This window comes from Carassius auratus, chromosome 9 (assembly GCF_003368295.1).
Source record: "Carassius auratus strain Wakin chromosome 9, ASM336829v1, whole genome shotgun sequence".
Classification (NCBI taxonomy): Eukaryota; Metazoa; Chordata; class Actinopteri; order Cypriniformes; family Cyprinidae; genus Carassius; species Carassius auratus.
This window is the reverse complement of record NC_039251.1, coordinates 15,332,416-15,353,994: the sequence shown is the minus strand read 5'-3', so window position 1 is coordinate 15,353,994 and position 21,579 is coordinate 15,332,416. Positions and strand designations below refer to the sequence as shown.

Sequence of the window (21,579 nt, the reverse complement as noted above, 5' to 3'; positions counted from 1 at the left end):
ACAATCTGTTGGTTAAAGCGCCATATAAACAAAGGTGACTTGACTTGACTATTCAATAAACTCTGCTCCTTTTTCTCATCATTTTGTCTCCTGCTTCTGTACTTCACTTGCTTTTTCCTCAGTCAAAAAGTGTATTTTGGGGTACCAGACAAGACTTCCTGTTAACAGATTTTGGGTATTATACTACTTTGTACACAAGTTGTTAACAGACAAAACAGATATTTTCTGATAGGATCTGGTGTCCGGAACTAAATTATCTGGTATGGAGGCATGATTTAAGTTTCCTTTGTTGTTTCCTGTTCTTGTGATGAAATTAGCGAATGCTAAAGAAGACCATGGTCTCTTTTCACACCATGGTGAACTTATTATTTTGTAGACATATGGTGAAAAATGAAACAACATTACACAATTGGTCAATTACACAACTGCCTTAATCTTTGATGAACAGCTGACCTCATTGCAAAGAATGCTGGATCTTGCAGGTTTACATTGCTCACCATCAGAAAGATCATGCCCTTTCTAATGGAGCATGCTGCACAACTTCTTGTCCAGGCCCATGTCATTTCTAGGCTGGACTACTGCAATGCTCTTCTGGTTGGACTTCCATCAAGCACAAACCTCTACAAATGATTCAGAATGCAGCGGCACGACTGGTCTTCAGTGACCCCGTGTTACACCTCTCTTTATCTCCTCTGCTCGCATCAAGTTCAGGCTCAGCACCCACCTACTTCAACTTACTACTACGAATCTACATCTCCTCCAGAAGTCTGAGATCTGCTAGTGTGCGACACCTCATGGTACCATGCAGACAGGCTGGAAATCACTTTCTAGAACGTTCTTGTTCACCATTCCTGGCTGGTGCAGGGAATGATCTTCCCACCCCTATCCGGAATGTTAAATCCCTGACAATTTCATCAAACTCAATGCTACTTCATCCTTGTACTTATTTTTATTTATGCTTGTACTTATTTGAACAAAAGCCTGAAACTTGGTATTACAAGCATTTCCTGTGTCTGTTTCCCTCTTTATGAAGAATCACTTTATGTATTCCCCAAGTGTAAGTTTCTTTGGATAAAAGCATCTGAAAAATGATACAATTTTATTCATATAAAACATAAAACCTAAAGAGGAAATTCAGTAAAACTACATAATATCTTTCTAATGTTACATTAACTGCACAAGTAAATATATATTTTTTGAATTATGATGGAAATAATAACATTATTATACTAAACACTTCCCTGAAATAGTAACTCATGAAACAAAACAAGTTGCATGAGCTCATGTTTACAGTTAAATGACCACTGTAAACACAGATAAGCAGACATGTGCAGACATCAAAGGGGACTTGAGCACCTGCCCTTGTTCTTCCTCGAGAGAAAGTGGCCTTTTTATTGGAGCGTTTTTTATTTTTTAAAAGAATTAATATATGTAGCTATATATGTGTACATGTGTTTTTCCGTATGAGCACAGCTTTCCCTGTCAGATAAAAAAATTCTAAATATCAGGTTGGGTCGGGAAATGACCCAAATAAAAATTTTACTAATAAACAAAAAGCAACCTTACAAATAAAATTGAGGAAAAAATACATCCAAACACCCAAATTTTTTTATATCTCAGACTGAAGTGATTTGGTACTCTTAACTTAATCATATGTTTAGAAGAGTAGCAAACAATAATAAAATATTATGAGGTCCTAAATGTGTGAAGCATGTGCTCTCAGAAACGTGACAAGACGAAGGCCATAAAACTTGTCTTTTATAAGAAGCACTGATTTGATCTCACAGCACTGAGACAAACACAGGTGAAGACTCAATAACAACAAGATCAACACTGGTGAGAATAACAATCTACTGTTCATATTTCTACAAAATAACATTCCTTTTGTCTTTCTGTATTTATTTCTTACACCAGCAGTAATGTTCTTAGATGGTTTAAAATAGATGGCTATAATCTGCAGTTCATGATTTAACCCTTAAATGCAGTTGGTGTAAATAATGTATTTTGCTTGATTCTGTGATGTTGATATAAATAACATTTTATTTTAGAGTAGTCCAGTCTTTTTTTAAATGAAGAAGGCTTTTGTGAATTACAGTCAATAAAAACGTAATTAAGTGAAAATGAACATAATTGATTGATGTTGATTTATTATCAAATCATCTTCTTGCAGAAAGTAATTCTTTGGAGATTTTTGACAAGATGAGAACATTCCTCTTGCTGGTTCTCACCATAACAGGTATGATCTGTGCTCTAGTTATATGTCATTCAAACATACAGTTAATAGTTTACTATGTGTCCTATTTTCAATTTTTTGTGCATTTAAAGCTGCTTTCTGTTAATAAGTGTTTTTATTTTTTACTTGCATATTTTTGTAAAATCTTGGTCTTTTAAGAGTTGAATAATGAGTGCATCCTTACTTTTAAAACTTGGGGGTCACTCTTTGAACAACATGTTTTTTGTCATGCATCTTTAATAAAATATCTTCTACTTTATTGAAGTAGTCTTTATTGGTGAAAGCTTACAATATCTAACAAGCTTAATGTTAAATAAAATCTTGTGCTAAATAATTAAATGAAATCTCTAGATCGATTAACATTATTATTTTCTGATCATTAGCTTCTGTAGCTTTTGCCAGTCCACCAGTTCAGGATGAGAAGCTTCCAGATCCAGTGGTGAAGGTACCAGTGGTTGAAAAAGAGCCGAATGAAGAGCACACAGAAGCAGAAGCAGGTCCTCTGGTGCAGGATGAAGCTGTTGTAGATTCACGTCTGGAGCCTGATTCAGTGCTGCTGGAGCCAGAAACAATAGAAGAACAAAGATTACCAGAAGAGACACAAGCGATGTTGGAGAAACTTGTGCTAGAGGCAGATAACTTGACTGAAGAGATGCTAGAGACAGAACTAGAGCCTGAGCTGGAAATCACTGACTTTCAGAAGGACAGCAACATCATACCAGAGTTAGAGTCTGAAACTAATACAGAAGAGGAAGATGAAAAAGAAGAAAATCTAGTAAAGGAAGAGCCTACACTTCAGGCTGACTATATAATGGATGAAAATCCAGAAATACAAATGGACCCTGGGAGGCAAAGTCGAATGACACAGAATGGTAAGCCACCTCAGATGATATTAGTTTTGCCACTGTGTACAAACAGCAAACAGGTCTGAATACTGCATGTTTAGGGTCATTGTGAACAGTTGCCTTTATCAAGCAGGTGTAGTGTGTAATGTAAGATATGGAATGATGATTGTAGTGTGGTGATATGTCCACAGGATGGGGGACTTGTAGAGGAGTTGTCCTACAGGGCAAATGTTACCAGTATTTCAGAGTAAACCTTGATGCCTATAAAGCCGAGGTATGAATGTCATTTAAGATTATATATTCTTATTTGTCAATTTTGTGTAATATGGTTCTGGCAGTCAAATGAAATGTAAATGAAAGAGAACCATCATCAAGCAACATATGTCTTGACTGATGTCCAGAAGATATTTTTATGAAATGGTATTTAAAATAAAAATAAACAATCCAGTAATCCTGTTTTATTTTGTTAACCTATAGAATTGTGTCTATATATGTACATTTTAATGTATTTACTATATGATTTACTGATAATGATAATAATAAACATATTTGATATATTATTTATATAATAATAATAATAATAATAACTGGTTAACCAAGACATATGGACTTATTAATGAAACTTCTATTTTTCACCTGTTATATTTTTCTTTTCCTTTCACTTTATAACAACTATGGTTCTCCTTAGGTCCTCTGTCAGTCCATCTGCTATAACGGCCACCTGGCCTCTGTGTCAAGCAGCTACATTCTTGGAGAACTAGGGAGGCTAATGGATCGGAATGGTGGCCGCACTAGCGCATGGCTTGGAGGACGCAGAATCCTTCGTGTACGTTCATTTGTTTCAAAGTGTTTCACTTTTTTAACATGGTTTATGCATTCATTCTCCACCATATCTGTCCCTCTAGTAAGTCACTTTCCTGTTTTGACAGACAAGAAATTTCCGATGGTTGGATGGAACGAACTGGAGCTATAATGGTTGGGCTAAAAAAGAGCCAAATAATCGTGGTGGGAAAGAGAACTGTTTAGAGATGTGGAGTAAGTGTTGTTACTTAACAACAGTGAACAAAAATTCTATCAATAAAATGTGGCTTTCATCATACAGATAATTTGAAGGAATAATATACCATAATTCTTTAACTCTTTCACCTCCCTTTATAGAGATACTTTCCTCTTTTTCCTTATCTGTCTTTACCAGTTTAACAAAGCTTTGTCTATTTTCAGATAATCTGGCGTTCAATGATGTGACATGCACAAGACTCAAACCGTTCATCTGTTCCTGTCCACTTTAAAACTGCCAGGTTAACCTAATACAGTAGCTTTTATGAAAAAAGTGTAAATAATGAATTTTTTTTATTACTGCAATTTTAAAAGATTAATTCATAAGGGTTATCAACCAGTTTTTTTTATTACATTTGTTTACCAGCTAAAACATGCTTTTGAAAACTTTGTGTGTAAATAAAGTTTACTTTTATTACCAAAAACATGTTTTACGATATTTTATTACTGTATCCAAAGCTGTTATTTTCATGCCAATTGTTGACTCATTTAGCTGTTAACTGAAAGGTCACTCAATGTTAAATCCTCACAGAGCTTTACACTAAAGCTTCACAAAGGCTTTAGGCAGGTGCTGGTACGCTAATAGCTCTCATCAGCCAGCAGTGGTCCTTGGGACAATACTAAAGCATCACCAAACTGAATTTTACTTTTAAAATGTGCGAATTAAAAATTAATTCTCATCAGAATGCTGCATATGCTCTGAGATGGTCCATGTCCTGCATTTGAGCAACAGTTTGTAATCTGAGCAAGTTGTATTTAAAGAGTTCTTTAATTTTAAACAAAAGTGAAATTGTAAATAATTTTTTATTCCTTTTATTCGGTTTAATCCTTTTAAAAATACTATAGGTTCATAATTTGAAAGTTTACATTTGTTAATACAGAATTTACATGAGAGACTTAGGTTTAAAAAAAATTAGGCAAAGTATCTAAAAATAACAGATTTGGGATTCATTGAAAAATCTTATAAGATAGTATCATCCAGAGTTAAAAATAACAATTGCCTTACCAAAACAAATTAAGAAGAGTTTCAGTGTCACTCTGACAAAAGGAGCATTAGTGTCAAAATCAGATCCAATTTTTTTCCTAATTTTTAAATGAAATTTTATCTAAATGATGCTGCTGTTCAGCAAACTCTTAGTTTTTCAGAATCAGAAATATCTTACACACTTTTAGACACAAGATTAGCAGTTTTAGAAACAACTTTATTCTCTAGGATTTCCTCATTTTAGCTAAGTCACATCTGAATTTACTTAAATATTCACAAATGTCATAGTCTGCTACCAATTACTGCCATATTTATTTTATTTTATTTTTTTTGCGTTGTTTTTGCAGTTAGAGTTAGAATGACTAGATTTGGGGGGCCATCTATCAATATTAGTATAGTCAATAACCCCCACCCCACCAACATAAAGATTGATGAAGACTGATAACAACAAACATCATGTCTAAAAAGTCAAGATCATTTGGATCACATTGTGAAAACAGAAATGTACCTTAAGCAATAAAGTAAAATCCGAACATCTTTTGACATCAGAATTAAACAATTTAAGATATAATTGTGCTGTAGCCTATGTTTGTTAAGGTTTCTTAACTCTCTAAATGAGACGACAGACAATACCATAAAAGAAAACTCCCCACAATAACTGCCTCAAAAGTGTTGATGTTTAGCGTAGACATGCACGTGAGTTCGATGAGTTCTACTCTCAAGTAGTGGACGTGGAGCTGGTAAACAAACAGTCTATATTTCAGTGCCAACCACAAACATCCCTTCCTCCTATTAAAGGTCCCCTTCTTCGTGATTCCATGTTTTAAACTTTAGTTAGTGTGTAATGTTGTTGTTAGAGTATAAATAATATCTGTAAAATTCTAAAGCTCAAAAGTTCAATGCCAAGCGAGATATTTGATTTAACAGAATTCGCCTACAAAAAATGACTCGTTTGGACTACTGCCCTCTAGTTCCTGTAATAATGATGTCACTAAAACAGTTTTTTTGACTAACCACCACCCACATGAATTCACAAACAGGGGGCGTGGCCTTGTTGCGCTCAGACGGAGAAGAAGGAAGAGCTGTTTGTTTTTGTCGCCAGTTCGTTGAAACGCTGTTATTTTTTATCTTGGAGTCCAATCCTCTTTGTTTGGGCTTCCCAGGAACGCTGTACTTTGAGTTTAATGGTTACAATTTATGTTTAACTCGGTTCCCGAACATTATAATGCACATGTAAAACTATGTGCAGCACATTTTGCTGAGGACAGCTTGCTGAGGACAACTTTCTCAATCTCAATCAGTTTAATGCCGGATTCGCACAAAGATTATTCTTGAAAGATGGAGCAGTTCCCTCTTTGTCTGGAGAAGGCGTTGTTTATGGACCACAACCAGTAAGTGTATTTTATTATTTAAGTTGGTGCGTTTAACAGTTTCTGTAACTTATTACACAAAGGGCAACGCTGTTTAGCTTTGTTAACTAGATGTTAGGGCTGTGCATAAAGACGAATGTGGTTTTCATGCATTTCGTCAGTAAAAACGCTCCTGTGACTATAAATATATCTCCAGCATGTGCGTTCTAGCCAAATCACCCTACCAGGAGGGCAGCCTGCTCTCAGCTGCTGTTGAATCACAACACAGGTACCGCTGGCCCAATCAGAACCCGTTACTATTTCTGAAGGAGAGGCTTCATAGAACAAGGAAGTCATCAGCCCTTTTGTGACAGTGAAAACAGCGGGATACAGATAAGTGAATTGTGTGAAAAATACTGTGTTTTTTTACACGCGAAACATGAACACATGTTATATTGCACATTGTAAACACAATCAAAGCTTCAAAAAAGCGCGTTAAACGGGACCTTTAAGGAATCTTCAACCAATCAGATTGAAGCATTCTATACCCCCCACACCCCAGTATAAAGTAGATATGAATTTACCTTTTATTTGAATAAAAAAAAACCATTTAGTTTCCACACTAATAATTTTGTAGTTATTTAAAAAAAAAAAATTACAGTGAGAACGACAATGTGATGTTATGCACGATTGTCATAAAAAGTAAACATGCCTGTAGAAAGACTTAAGGAAATGCATATTTATTTATGTAAAAAAAAGAAAAAGAAAGTGGTTACCACGCTTGCCTATAAACAATAGCCTACCATGATAAGAAACTTTTTTTATCTTATACAGACGTCGCTCATATTCAAGTCATCAACATATGTCTTGCGCCATGCTCGCGCAGCGTTCTGAGAGCGCGCAATACTATCTTGAAAAACATCTGAAGAGCAAGAAGCACATCAGACTCTCCACGCGCTCCTGCACCAGCCGGGCAATCTGAAGATGAGCACAGCACAAATAATGACCTTCTCCGCTCTTCTCATGCTGCTCTACTGTAAGTGTATTATCATCCCATGTCTAATTATCTGACGCTTTTTCGTTTTGTCTGTGATGGCCATTTTAAAAGAAAAATGGAACATTCTTACTCTAAATGAAATGGCTTGAGGATTCTGATGGGTGAGTTGGAAAATACAGTTCATACCTTAATTTGATAATTTGAATGTATATTTAGGCCTGTCTGTTAAGAATTATACTTTTTATTTCATTGTAATTCTATTCTACATTGTTTTTAGTGTTTTAAAGTGCTGCTAACATAGACAGTATAATGTTTAAAAGTTGTTTTATAGTTATATGTAATAAATTATTTATATTGTAAAATATTGTAATGTTTTTATAATTTGTACATTTTAATTACGTTTTGTTTTATTTTATTTGTCTCACACCACCAGCTTTGATTTGGCTCAGATTACTGTGTGATTGTTGTATGTGATTGTGCTTTTTCAAAGAAAGATGGATGCTTTGAGGGTCTGGATAGGGTGGGTGGGTGTCTTGGAAAACACTTTGTTTACACAAACTTCTCAAGCAGCATCTGAACACATGAGATCCTGTGGGTGATAAAATGTCCGTGAAGAAGTTGTCCAGATCTGAACTTCACTCTGATGTGGCAGGGACCCTTTCATGTCACTGATGCCCCTGGACAGACTCCTTGTGTAATGGTTATTATCATGGAGATTATGGTTACCCGGCATACCATGAGAAATTCTTTATCCCACCCAGTCTAGAGATCCAAATACATGTAAACTAAATGATGTTTTGCAGATTACATAACATGCCATTTTATATAAGAATGGATATTACAAATTAAGGCTATTAAATGTTGACTTTAAACAAATTGATTGGTTTTGTTCTGATAACTTTAATGTTTTAGGCTACTTAGCGCTAGTTAGGATTGTTAAATACCTTGTGGTGTGTGCCAGTCCTCTTCCAGCTGAAGAGGTTTTAAGTTACAGCAGCAAAGTCTTTGTATCTCTGGGTGAAAAGACCCTCTGCAGCCTTTCTCTCTCTATTCCCATATGATAACTCTTCTACTGTCAACACACCCAGCGGACTACAGAGAACGACTTATACAGATAAAGGAAAGTGTTTTCCATAACTTTCCCCAGAAGTGCCTGTTTTTCAGTGAGTGAGGAGGTTATCAGGCACGGTTTGGACTGCCGACCCCCACTGAACACAGACAGACTGTGTGAGAACATCCATCCATTACTTAAATTCCTAAACATCCCTGTTCCTGGCACCACCAGAGCGGGGAGTGAATGTTAGTGAGGTTTCACATTTGAGGAGAAACTCAAATCAGTTTACTGTATTCTTCCTATTCCCCTAAATATTATAAAATGCAAGAGGCAAAACAATCTAAAATATAAGCCTCATTTAAAGAAACATTATGGGTTAATATAAGTTTATATCAATAGCCTATCTGTGAGAATTTCAGTTGTCCTTATTTAAAACTCTGTGGGGCAAACATGAGGATTGCCCCATAGATTACTATTATAAAAATGCTGTGGGAGGGAATTTTTTGTAGTGTGTTACAACTTTGTATCTTCCCTCTCCTCCAGTTCCCAGCTCAGATCCTGTTACTGTGACGACAAGCAAAGCTAAAGTGGAGGTACATGAAAACACAAGTAAGTTCATTAGTCTTCAGATAACAGCTGGACATGTTAGTTATATAAAGGCTTTCGGACCATATTAATTTGATACTTCTGTCTGTTCTTTGCAAAAGACGCTGTCCTCTCCTGTGAGTTCAGGACAGAGAAAGACACAAACCCACGTGTTGAATGGAAGAAGAGAGGCAAAGATGTTTCGTATGTTTATTTTGATGGGGATTTTACAGGTAGGTTGTTGTTTTGCCCTTTTCCATATTTACTGCAACCCTGCCCCTAAATATGTCCCTCATCTTAACATTTATATATTGCTTTAGATATTTTGTCATTTTAAAAGAGGAAGTGTGTCATTACATTACTTTTGACAACAAATTATACATTATTCCAATTGGCTAAACTTAAGGTCAGAAAAGGTCCATTGTCAATAGTGTAACAATGTATAAGGCACAGCTTATACAGAAGCTGCTTCAGGAAATATTTTACTCTCATAAGAAATTCCAGATTGCATGGTCTTTTATTTTAAATAACTGATTCACCCAGTAAATTTGATTGCACCTTATGCATATTTTTCTTTAAATTGTTCAGACTTATTTTCTTCATTACCAGGTTCCTATAAGGGTCGTGCGTCCATCAATGGGGCAACAATGACCCTTCGTGGTGTTACACAGAAAGACTCAGGAGTGTATCATTGTGAAGTCACAGCCCGTCAGGACAAGATCAAGCTGGGGGAAGTCACTGTCACCCTCAATGTGCTTGGTGGGAATGAAAAATCCTCTTAATTATTCAATCTTGTAATTTCATTTTCATTATTTACATGTGCAGTTGCACCAACAATATGCCTAACTATTAGTCTTGAAGGGTTACTTCAGCCAAAGAAAAAAAAAAAAAGCCATAAACTACTCAACCTGAAGTCATCCTAGGTGTATTTGACTTTCTTCTTTCAAACGAATTTATTTGGAGTTATTTAAAAAATAGTTTTTGATCTTTCAAGCCATTTGATGCGACTTAGCGGGTATTACACTGCATAGGTCCAAGCTAGATTAAAGTGATTATTAAATTTTTAATATGGATATTTTTCTTACAAAATGCATTGATTCACTACACTTTTTTTTAATGGATGAGCTTTTTATTAAGCTTCTCAAGGACCAATGCAGTGCAACACCTGCTAAGTTGCATCAAACGGCATGAAAGATTAAAGACCATTTTAAAAATAAATCCAACTGAATTCATCTGAAAGAATAACTTCATATACACCTAGGATGACTTCAGGGTGAGTAATTTATTGCTTAATTTTCATTTTTGGCTGATCTTACCCTTTAAGCACAACCTTTCTATCAGTGAGCAATATGGTCATGTAATGCATCTCTGTCTTACATGGACAGTGCCGCCACATGCACCATCATGTGAGGTTCCAGAAACAGTCATGACAGGATTTTCCGCGGAGCTCCGCTGTAAAGACAAACTGAGTGTTCCTGCTGCCACCTACAGCTGGTACAAAGACAACAAACCACTTCACACCGCCAGTCTCCCTGAAATCAAGTACACCCTGGACCCCAAAACAGGGACTCTGGTTGGTGTAGTGCTATAATATATATTTTTTTTATATTGACAAACTAAACTAACACTGGCTGAAACTGTTAGCCTTTCCCCTTTATAGCTAACAAACACTGCTTATGTTTGTTTGGCTTTGATGCATTCATGATATGCAAGTATGCTTGGTATAGACAGTTTTTCCCCCTTTATTTCTGAGCAGAAGTTCAAGGCGGTGTCAAAATCGGATGAGGGTCAGTATCGATGTGAGGCTTCCAATGGGGTGGGGGCACCCAAAAGTTGTGCAGGACGGCAAATGAAGATAACTGAATGTAAGATAAGTTCAGTTTGGTGATTTGAATTTTACTTGATGTATTGAAATACTGTAATAGAGTTGAATGTAACATGGCAGTGTACTAAGAAGGCATTTCCCTCAAAGTCTGAAAGGTACAGTAGCAGAAAGAACTGTTTTATTGAGGTTGACGACTATACTGGTTTTGTTTGGGGGCTAAGAGAAAAAAATTAAGAGCAATTTCTAATTTATTTAATATTTTCCCTTAAGTTCCTCTGTTTTACCACAAAGTAGACTTGTGATTTTCAGAAGTTTGTGTCTGGCAGCTGGGTCAGTTGGATTTTTTTGGGGGACAGAAATTAATACTTTTATTCAGCAAGGATATGATTGAGCGAATTATCAAAAACTGAGATTATCGCATAAATCTACATCAATGTATCACTGTTCCCATACAAATTTTAAGCAGCAAAGCTGTTCAACATTGATATTAATCAGAAATGTTCCTTGACACCAGTTATTTTAACTTGTAATATTTGTTTCACAACTTTGTTTTTACATTGTCATACAGTTTTTCTTTCAACAAAATGTATCAGCCTATGAATGCTATTCTAGTAATGTTGTTTCAGTTTGGGGTCATTTTGACCACATCAAAAACACATTAGTCATAGTTGCTTAGATACCAAACAAAACATCAGGTTTAAGTCAAAAGGCTAGATCGATGGTGGGAAACTGAATTAGATTTGCCCTTGACTAACATAATAACTGGACAGAGTGTAAATGAATATTTGTTTGACATGCTCTGTTACAGTTGAGCTGAACATGACAATAGTTATAGCCATAGAAGTGGGAGCGTTCCTGGTCCTCCTCTCATGCTGTGTTGCCATCTGGCTGTGCTGCAGAAGAGGGTGCTGTCGTTGCTGCCGCAGTGAGTACCATTTACTCAAACACAATCTAAACTGGCCATTTCACTTTGAACACTAACATTGATCTCACATTTACCAACAGAGAATAAAAGAGAGACTAAACAAAGGTACGTCTAATGCAGTTTTTTCCAATGCACTCTAACCTATAAGAATAATATGTAACAGCATAATGAACATAATTCTTTCTTTTCACATTTCAGCAGGACAAAGACCAGCTATAACCCTCCAGATGTAAGTCTTTAAGTTTCCTATTGATAACTGACTAGTCAAACATTATAGTAATGGCACTGTAGAGATTTTTCTTTATAATAATGACTAGTCTTCATCCCATTGTTCATCTCTCTCCTCAGCCGAGACACTACAAACATACACAGTCCTTTGTACTATGAAGAACGTGCACATACAAGATAGCGCTGTGCTAGAAGGAAGTGAATTAAAGTGACCTCAAAGCCTAGAGAACCATATCTTACATCAAGTGCACTTGTATATGTATCAATAATTTGGTCTGATGTCCTATTAGAGCAGAAAACATGCCCCCTGGTGTTGAGGTCCATACACCACATTATGGTATGATTTCTGCGGTTTCATTTTAACTACTTTAAAAAGCTTTTTATTTTTCAATTCAAGAATATTCATTTATTTTTAGATAATGTGTAGTATTCTAATAGTCTCATATCTGTTTGACTTCTCACAACCTAGAGTAGAGACTGTAAAAGTTGCACTATTTCAATTTATTATGGTTTCAATCATCAAGCCACTGAGCAGAGGTCCAAATACAGATGTGATGGTCCACTTGATTTCAGCGGAAACGAGCTTGATTTGTCTCAGGATGTCTCTAAAGTATTTTATTCATCATACAATCAATGTTTAGTAGAAATAGATCATAAGCACCTTGACTTGTTTCTATAGGTCTAATCAGAAGTATCATCTGTGTTTTAATGATGGGTATTTCTCAATGATATTGCATTTGTTTATTAAAGGAATAGTTCACACAAAAGTATTTGATGTTCTATGACATTTATGAAAATATATTTTATGTTCCACAGAAGAAGCAAAGCTATACAGGTAATACTGAATGACATTTGAGTGTATAAATGACGATTTTTTATTTGCATTTCTTTGAGGGGACCATTCCTTTTTACAGCAATGTGTTAAAAAATGTGTCTGAGCTTATTTAACTATTTGGTTTAGTTCAAATGTGGCTCAAAAAACCCCAACCCTGTATAAAAGAATACATTATTTGGTCCTTTGTTACATTAACTGATATGTAAAATAAAGTAAATGCAAAATCCACACTCCACTGCAAAACTGATTGCTCTTTTTTTTTTTTTTTACACAGATTAAGTGACTGAAGCATTTACATTCAATGTTAAATAATGCACAAATCAGTTTGATTTTCAAAGTTTATTTATTAATTGGCTTCGAGACAGTTAATGGTCACATTTAAACAGTTAACGTTAATGGTGACATTTAAAAACAGTGAGACATTTCTTTAAACAAAATGATGACATCAACAGGAAAAAAAATAATTCAAGTATAAAATGTGCTTTATTAAATGTGCACAAACAGAAAAATGAGTTGTTTCCATGAGATCGGAGGTACATACACATAACACAAGATAATAAACAAAAAAAAAAAAAAAAAAAAAACACATAATGGAAGATATATAAATAAATGTGTTTACTTAAGTATCCAATAATGTGTCGATTTTCCTATTCCATGCAGTGTTAAAGACAACACCTTCCGTTATCTGCTATTATTTGGTACAAATAACCAAATAGATACCTTTATACATTATGATGTATAGTTAGAAGCTGCCCAGAGGGGAGTATGTTGCTGTCAGTGGGCAGCGAGGCCTCCTGCTCATCCCCGCCCCAACGCAATGTTGACCAAAAACCAGCATGAACATTCACTCAACTTATTAGCACACACACTAAACTATAGCCTCTGACACCCAGCTTTAGTGCGCAAAAACTCCAACACGGCACCTACTGAACGGGATAAAGAGGTACGTTTGGCCGCAACACCGAGATGAACGAGGACAAAAATGAGACTGTTGTATACGTTTGAGGTTATAAGCGAGTCAGTTTTCCCGCTTTCTGCGCCAGCTAACTGTTAGCATCCAAAGGGGAAACTGAGCTAGCTGGAGTGCTAACAGAACTGGTTGTAAGCCAGCCCTCACGTTTGACAAGCAGTAGGTAACGTTAAACTTTATTCCGGATAATTTGAAATATATCAGTTTTCATCGAAATACGTTGTCGACGCTTATAACTCCGTCGTGAAAAACAAAGCGCGACTTTTCGTAAAAGTTAGCGCAAGCTGTCAGCGCGAGCAGATATTCAGTTCAACCAGGCGTGTCTCTCTGTCTTCCGTCAGCATAAGCTAAGCAGCTAACAAAGAGGCCAGGTAAACATACTTATTCCATCCGAGAATGTACCTGCCGTAGACATTGTATTCCGCACGAAGTGTATAATTAAAAAACCGTGATGTTTCCGTCCGTTTCCTCGGGCGGACGGCTGTCTTCGGAAGTCTGTCAGCCGCCGTGACTTCGGCCAGGATTTCCGGCTGCTTTTACATCTGCCCTTCTCTTGTTTTGTTTCCGTTTTTTCCATTTCCGTTTAACTTTCCAGAATCAAAAGTCTTGATATGTAGCTACCCCTGAAAGTTTCATAAGTTTTAAAAAGTAGTTTTTTACACCCAAATTTGCGCTTATATTACGAAACCCAAAAGCACTCCAACATGGCAACTGCGTTTGTATCGATTCGCGCGTCGTCTTCCCACCCAGCCGCGGGTGGAAATTACATTAATAAAATATTGCGTTCAAACCCACACACGAAAATAACAAATAGATTGACCAAATGGAGGGCATATTTATTAAATAATACGTCTCCCGTGTTTAATAAGTGTGCTAATGTGGGGCATATGCCCTGGTGGGCCTAAACTCAAGCAAAGCCTCGGTGTTGCGTGAGAGTTTATTGGACTTCGGAGACTTCGTAGAACGCAAGAGTGCGTTAATCTGAACATTTAGTGACTTTGAAGCACGTTTATATTTTTTGTATAACTTTGTGTTCATCAAAATGCTGAAAATAATTTAAAATAAAATATTAATTGAAGTATATAATTAGGTAACACTTTGCAATAAGGTATTATTTGTTACAATTGAACTAACAGTCCAACAGCAGCATTTATCAATCTTAGTTCATGTTCAGAATTTACTAATGCATTTAAAAAAAAAAATCAAATCTGTTAATGCACTGTGAACTAACATGTACAAATAATGAACAGTTGTATTAACAAATGAGACCTTAAAGTGTTACTGACAATGTACACTTTCTGACTTTTATATTTTTTTTTATGTATTCAACTTATAGTTGGACAAGGAGTAGAAGGGATGTCAAAAAGTGAGACAGAGGAGATGATTGAAATTGAGATTGATGGTAGGGAGAAACAGGAGTGTGTAGAGGAAGGGTAAGTGCTTTTTCTGTCTTTCGCTTCCTTTTTTTCCTTCGCTGTTTGATGTTTTCAGAGGAATCGTGTCATTGTGCAACATGCATCTGACTTGCGTGTATGAAATGATCTGTTTCATGTGACCAAATGTCAGGATCGAGGAGCAAACCATCACAGCAGCTGAACTGATTACTCAAGACATAGACATCAATGAGCCGATCGGTAACCTGAAGAAGTTACTGGAGCCTCGTCTTCAGGTCCCGCTGGATGGATATGACATCTGTCTGCAGGACATCCTAGTATGTATTTGGGTGCACTCATCATATTCATGGGCTAAGCTCTTTTTACACGCTCTCTCTGCTCCTTTCCCTATGTAGTTGCATCCTGATCATAGCCTGTTCGATCAAGGAGTGAAGACAGATGGCACAGTACAGCTCAGTGTGCAGATTGTCACGAAACAGGGTAAGAGTTTACAATGGTCTCATATTGCTGTATGACAGATCTCAACTTGTCAACATGCCCTTCAGAAATATTTGGGTAGTTTCCGTGTCTTGTGGGGTAACATGCTGTTTTAAACAGCACTTTGCTAATTCCTTTGTAATTATGCATGCATCTTTTACGAGCTCATAGTAATTGGCAGACTACATGAGTATTTGCTCTTTTAAAAAATACTCACTTCAAGGAAGGACCATTTACAATGAATTAGGGAAGGCAAAAACATGATTATTAAACATAGTGGAAAATCTTGAAATATAATTAGCATTTATATAAGAGATAGTTTCCTTCATATATGTCTATAAATTAAATAAATCCTTGTTAAAAAGTTTTTTTTTACAACGATACTAAAACCTAACTTGACTTGCTTGTCTGTATGTGGAATGTTTTAGGTGAAGAGAAATTGAATATTCTGGAGATTGTGAAGCCAGTGGAGACTGTGGAGATGGTGATTGATCCAGATGCGGCCGCTGGCGAGGAAGCCCATCTGGTGGAGGATGGACATGTGATTGCGGTGGAGCAAGCCACCATTCCTGATGACACTTCAGAGCAGGTGACCCGCTGGGCGGCCGCATTGGAAGGATACCGCAAGGAGCAGGTTCGACTGAACATTCCCTATGGTGAGTATTGCATTGGTATTAACATGTTTCAGAGTTAAATCTCAGTATTTAAGGGATTTTGTTGAAGAGTGTAGGCATATATGATGAGTACTATATTATCACAGATACTGTTCAGAAATTTGGAGACGGTAAGATTTTTAAAGGCGTCCTATTATGCTTTATTACTTTTCTACATTAGTTAGTATGTAATGTTGCTGTTTGAACATAAAAAAGATCTACATAGCTCAAAGTCCACTTCAAAATGAGCTATTTTATTTAACACAAATCACTTTTCAAATACTACAATGAACGACTTGTTTAGACTACAATGCATATTTTCCGGGATCACAAAGATCGACGAATGGGACGAGACCTGGTTGAGCTGCACTAGAGAAGGCAGCGAGTGTTATCAATATGTCAGAGACACGCTAGCTTTCCCAAAGCACAATAAAACTTGAGTTGTTACAATCATCCAGGTTTAAATTACACTCAAATTGATTAGATTTTGACACTATTTATTTACACTGAAGCTCCCTGGCGGCTGTGGTAAGGGGCATGACATTTCCAGACCAAGCGTCAAGTTGAACCAATCACAACACACACTGGCCCAGCTAACAAGCACATTTGGTATTTCAGAAGGTGGGCCTTCATTCGATCCTGGAACTATTCAAGCCGTTCATGCCAGACTGGGGAGAGAGGTTTTGTAATAATGTAAAATATGTATATATATATAAATTATTATTATTTTATTTTTTTAAACCTAGTATGAGTCTGTTCTAGTACACCGTCAAAACAAAATCAAGACTTTTGTCAAAAAGCGTAATAGGACCCCTTTAAAAGTTTTTTAAGGAAGTATCTTATGCTCACCAAGGCTGCATTTATTAAAACAAAACGCAGTGCTGTGAAATATTATTAAAAATAACTGTTTTCAGTGTCATTATATTTTATGAATAGAATGTTCAAAAGAACAGCATTTTATATGAAATAGAAATATTTTTTTACATTGTGTCTCTACTGTCACCTTAATGAATTTAATGTCTGAATTGCTCAATGTCTTTAGAAAAATCTTGCCGACTCCAAACGTTTGCACAGTATTGTATGCATTTCTACTACGTAATTTCATACATCATGAAACCTGAAATGACAATGAATTTGAAAAGAAATCAAAGTTTAATTTTGTTATAACTCATATATATATTTTAATTGTCAGATCTGTGCATTTTTACTTCTCTGGTCAGCAGTAGTATCATTTAATGAGCTAATGTGTCTGTCTGTCAGACCCGGTGCAGTGGACAGCAGATCAAGTGATCCACTGGGCAGTTTGGGTTATGAAAGAGTTTGGCATTGAGGAAATGGAGGTGGGTGGCATTCACATTCCCGGCCGTCAACTCTGTGGTTTCAGCCAGGAGGAGTTCCTCCAGAGAGTCCCCAGCGGAGAGATCCTATGGAGCCACCTGGAGCTTCTACGCAAGTGTAAGTTTTGTGTGTGGTGTGTGTATTCCCACAAAACCTTCTCTGTCACAATATCTTTAGCTTGTTTTCACATAATGCTCTGTGCAGATGTACTTGCGAGTCAGGATCAGGGTCAGGACGCAACAGTCACCATTGATCAACGTGAGTATCATTAGATCCTGAATCTTGTCTGTTTTTGCAGTTGCTTCTGCTCCATGTTTATTAACAAAAGCACCTTTTGAGAACATTCTTGAATAACACTTTTTGTATAACCTGCACATGACTTGCTTAAAGGGCAGTTTGTGTGCTTTTTGATGAAAGGAGCATGTGTTGGTCTTCTGGGTAACACAGTTTCTTGATATTTTCCAGCTGTGCAGATCATTCCTGCCCCTGTGCAGCAGGCCACACCCACAGCCATTAAGGTGATGAAGCACAGCAAAACACCCCGAGCCCCCCGGATCTCAGGAGAGGAGCGCAGCTCCCCTGGCAACCGCACAGGTACATACAAACAAATACAGCAAATATGCATGTGTAAAAGCTCTGGTTTATTAACAGTATCATGTTTGTTTGAAATAAATGCACGTAAGTGGTGTAAATGTAGTTTGTAATAAACAGTATAAATTACATGTAGTTATTTGCAATATTTTAGATAGTATCATGTAATTTTGATGAAGATATCAATGATTAATTTTTTAAATGTTAAATAACTGTTCTAAATTATGGGGCCAGTATAATGGTAAGTGAATACTTTTATTCAGGAAGGGCAATTTAAAACGACCAAAGGTGACAGCAAAGATTTTGTAGTATTTCAAATAAAAGTTGTTCTATTAAACATTCTTTTCCTAAAAGAATCAAGAAATGTATTACAGAATGAGTAGCGCAGCTGTTTTGATCATTAATAAAAATCTAAAATGTTTTCGAGCACAAAATGAGCACATTAGAATGATTTCTGAAAGATCATATGAAACTGAAGACTAGTGCCTGCTGAAAATTCAGCTTTTCTATGCTGGAAAAATACATTTTAAAATATATTAAAATAGAAAACATTATTTTAAATTGTAATATTTCAAAATACTTTTATTTTTGATCAAATGAATGCAACATTTTAATGGCAGTGTACATATTGGTAAAATGTTGGATGCTAATATAATCTAATGTTGTCTTTCATTATTTTATCTATATTGAGGTGGAACAGTGTTTTCCTCTTTATGTCTTTCAAACTGGACATACTATTGTGTGTGTTCAATTCAAATCGTATCTCATGAATCAAATGGGAGTCATACCTTCAATTCAGAATTTTGCCAAAACCCCCATAACTAAGAAAACAAGAATGATCATCTCACATGCAAAATGGTAGTAAATGATTGTGCTTTATGTCCTCTCAGGTAATAATGGTCAGATTCAGCTGTGGCAGTTTCTCCTGGAGCTGCTGACAGATAAGGACTCTCGCGACTGCATTTCCTGGGTGGGAGAGGAGGGCGAGTTCAAACTCAATCAGCCTGAGCTGGTAGCTCAGAAATGGGGCCAGCGCAAGAACAAGCCCACCATGAACTACGAGAAGCTGAGCAGAGCTCTCAGGTGCGAGTGCATCATTTCCCCTCTCGAGTTTAGGTCCTCTTTGAGGGATGTACTGTCCCTAGTAATCTGGAATTATTTAATGTTTGCTTAGCACTTCAACAAGAAAACTAACTCTATCCATCAATCTTGTCTCATCTAAATAGGTACTACTATGACGGAGACATGATCAGCAAAGTGCAGGGCAAGCGCTTTGTCTATAAGTTTGTGTGTGACCTGAGGACTCTGATCGGATACAGCGCCGCAGAGCTCAACAGCCTGGTGACGGAGTGCGAACAGAAGAAACTGGCTCGGGTGCAGCTGCATGGCCTCGGCCAGCCCGTCACCACAGTCACTCTGGCTGCAGCAGCTTTAGAGAAAGACAGTTGAGAAGGGAGTGAGTGGCTTGTTACTCCCAGCCAATCAGGAGACAAGTTTAAGATGGGAGGAATCCGGGTTAAACATTTGACTTTGGGCAGGGTGGGAAACAACGGGTTTGTAAGCAGATGTGCGCTTTTGTTACGAGTCTGTATGTATGTCTGCGTGTCCCTAAAATGCTTAAGAGAGCGAGTGTATGTGCGGATGTGAGAGACAAAGTATAGATGATCACGTATGAGCTTTCAGTTTTTGTACGCTTGTTCTCTGACTGCAGGGTAGCATCGGCTATATTTCCATTGTATATACTCTGTTTTTGATAGCCATGTGGGCAGTGTATTTTGATATTTTCCATTTGTAAAGGATCTTTTCTTTTTTATTTTTGAGTGTCCAGTTCCCTCAAGGTGAGGTACTTTTTACTGTCCACCAGAGGGCAATAAAGAGACAGCTGGTTTTTGAATTGCCTGAGTCTTGCATAATGCAGCAGCGGTCAAACACACCCTTTGTTTCTATCTTTTTTGTGCAGCAAGCAACACACCACAAGGAGCTTGTATGTACATTCAAAACTTTATTCATGGGTTACAGTGTTGTAGAAAGCTTTCCCCCTTCTAAGCCAATGGTTTGAATAGATACTGAAGGAAAAAGTCACAGAAAGAGCTTTCTTCGTTTCCTACTGACCACAGACACTCACCTTAGAGTATCCACTAATCAGCACAACACCAGATTTTAGAGCTAAGGTAATTCTATACAGGAACGTAATGTGTGCACTGTGACATAAACTGCACAATGTTTGACTTGTTAAATGGCTGTGTGTCTCACACAATGTATTTTACAACAATTCACAATTTCCTTCAACGTTGAGGTACTTTTAAAATAACTCTTGAGAGGTCATTTCAAAAGACTGCGTTACATTAACATTTCATATCTACCCGTTCCTTCCTACCTGCTCTGGCCTGTAAGGTGCTATGAGATACTAAAGTGAAACAATAAAAGAGTTGGAGAAGGTGAGGTGTTTATGTCCCAAAATGTGTTCGTGAATATCACAGACACTGGGGGGGAATACAAAATGGGGAAAATGCAAACAAAAATCACACAATCCAAAAATGGTGGTTATTCCTGAAGAAAAATCCCACCACCACACCATACCTCCCTTCCCTTATTCCCGGTCCCATACCAATCCCGACATGGAATAAAACTTCATGAGGCAAAAAGGGCCTGGACCGTGCGTAGAATGTTAACAAACCAAAACGTGGGCTAATATTACACATCATAATACAATACATACATCTTTTTCCAGCCCCATGCAACCATTAAGTGTGCGTGGCATGGTCCAAAAGAAAGAAAAAGCACACTTGGATTAAAGCATCTCCTTGTGACGATGTAGCCAAGCAGATTTTTTTTCACTTATTTAAAATGTGATCACAAGAAGACAATAAAATGTACAATCCAGCTAAAATCTCTACATGAGAGAGAGGTCAAAGATCCAGAAACCGTCTCTCTGTTAAAATTGCCATGCACTATATAGATACAGCTAATTTCTGCCTTAATTCAATACATAATACACACAAAATAAAAACATCCATTTCTTATCTTTGTAAAGTTTTTTTTGTTTTGTTTTTACATTTTTTTTTTATGTATGGATTTTTTTTATACATATTTGTTTTCTGAAAAAAAAAAAAAAAAAAACCTGAATGGAAAGTTTAACAATGAGTAAATTATTCGGCATCTGGTTGTTTGCGGTCAGAGCCTCATGTAGCCAAACCACATTATCTGAGAGCCCAGGAAAAAGGAAGGAAACGTGCAAA

General features: G+C 36.7%; 3 protein-coding genes across 8 annotated transcripts; all 3 read left to right on the top strand.

Moving 5' to 3' along the window:
- The first annotated feature begins 2,775 nt into the window (after positions 1-2,775).
- LOC113108041 (bone marrow proteoglycan-like) lies at positions 2,776-4,278 on the top strand. The gene is made up of 5 exons (XM_026270868.1): positions 2,776-3,105; positions 3,270-3,352; positions 3,767-3,904; positions 4,008-4,113; positions 4,274-4,278. Exons 1-5 carry the CDS (start codon positions 2,841-2,843, stop codon positions 4,276-4,278), a joined length of 597 nt encoding a protein of 198 aa, XP_026126653.1. The 5' UTR covers positions 2,776-2,840.
- A 3,112-nt stretch (positions 4,279-7,390) lies between these two features.
- Positions 7,391-12,255, top strand: LOC113109314 (junctional adhesion molecule B-like). Of its 2 annotated transcripts, none has more exons than XM_026272931.1 (10): positions 7,391-7,504; positions 9,063-9,128; positions 9,227-9,337; positions 9,714-9,863; positions 10,490-10,677; positions 10,861-10,969; positions 11,738-11,854; positions 11,935-11,959; positions 12,053-12,083; positions 12,203-12,255. In XM_026272931.1, the coding sequence occupies exons 1-10, from the start codon at positions 7,453-7,455 to the stop codon at positions 12,239-12,241; spliced, it is 888 nt and encodes a 295-aa protein (XP_026128716.1). In that variant the 5' UTR covers positions 7,391-7,452; the 3' UTR covers positions 12,242-12,255. The 2 variants fall into 2 exon arrangements, with proteins under 2 accessions (XP_026128716.1, XP_026128717.1); XM_026272932.1 differs by having other exon boundaries at positions 12,056-12,083; positions 12,203-12,253.
- Positions 12,256-13,730: 1,475 nt separating this feature from the next.
- LOC113108471 (GA-binding protein alpha chain-like) lies at positions 13,731-20,234 on the top strand. Of its 5 annotated transcripts, none has more exons than XM_026271622.1 (10): positions 13,731-13,860; positions 15,224-15,320; positions 15,454-15,598; positions 15,677-15,761; positions 16,187-16,414; positions 17,672-17,866; positions 17,954-18,007; positions 18,215-18,343; positions 19,231-19,423; positions 19,567-20,234. In XM_026271622.1, exons 2-10 carry the CDS (start codon positions 15,244-15,246, stop codon positions 19,787-19,789), a joined length of 1,329 nt encoding a protein of 442 aa, XP_026127407.1. In that variant the 5' UTR covers positions 13,731-13,860; positions 15,224-15,243; the 3' UTR covers positions 19,790-20,234. The 5 variants fall into 5 exon arrangements, with proteins under 5 accessions (XP_026127407.1, XP_026127408.1, XP_026127409.1 ...); XM_026271623.1 differs by lacking the exon at positions 13,731-13,860 and adding an exon at positions 13,907-14,050; XM_026271624.1 differs by lacking the exon at positions 13,731-13,860 and adding an exon at positions 13,915-14,046.
- Positions 20,235-21,579: the final 1,345 nt, after the last annotated feature.

Coding starts and splice junctions, on each gene's coding strand:
- LOC113108471 (XM_026271622.1), top strand. CDS start 15,244: ATGTCAAAAAGTGAGACAGAGGAGATGATTGAAATTGAGATTGATGGT. Junction 15,321..15,453: donor CAGGAGTGTGTAGAGGAAGG/GTAAGTGCTTTT, acceptor ACCAAATGTCAG/GATCGAGGAGCAAACCATCA. Junction 18,344..19,230: donor CTCCCCTGGCAACCGCACAG/GTACATACAAAC, acceptor ATGTCCTCTCAG/GTAATAATGGTCAGATTCAG.
- LOC113109314 (XM_026272931.1), top strand. CDS start 7,453: ATGAGCACAGCACAAATAATGACCTTCTCCGCTCTTCTCATGCTGCTC. Junction 9,129..9,226: donor GGAGGTACATGAAAACACAA/GTAAGTTCATTA, acceptor TCTTTGCAAAAG/ACGCTGTCCTCTCCTGTGAG. Junction 10,678..10,860: donor ACCCCAAAACAGGGACTCTG/GTTGGTGTAGTG, acceptor ATTTCTGAGCAG/AAGTTCAAGGCGGTGTCAAA.
- LOC113108041 (XM_026270868.1), top strand. CDS start 2,841: ATGTTGGAGAAACTTGTGCTAGAGGCAGATAACTTGACTGAAGAGATG. Junction 3,353..3,766: donor TTGATGCCTATAAAGCCGAG/GTATGAATGTCA, acceptor GGTTCTCCTTAG/GTCCTCTGTCAGTCCATCTG. Junction 3,905..4,007: donor GAGGACGCAGAATCCTTCGT/GTACGTTCATTT, acceptor CTGTTTTGACAG/ACAAGAAATTTCCGATGGTT.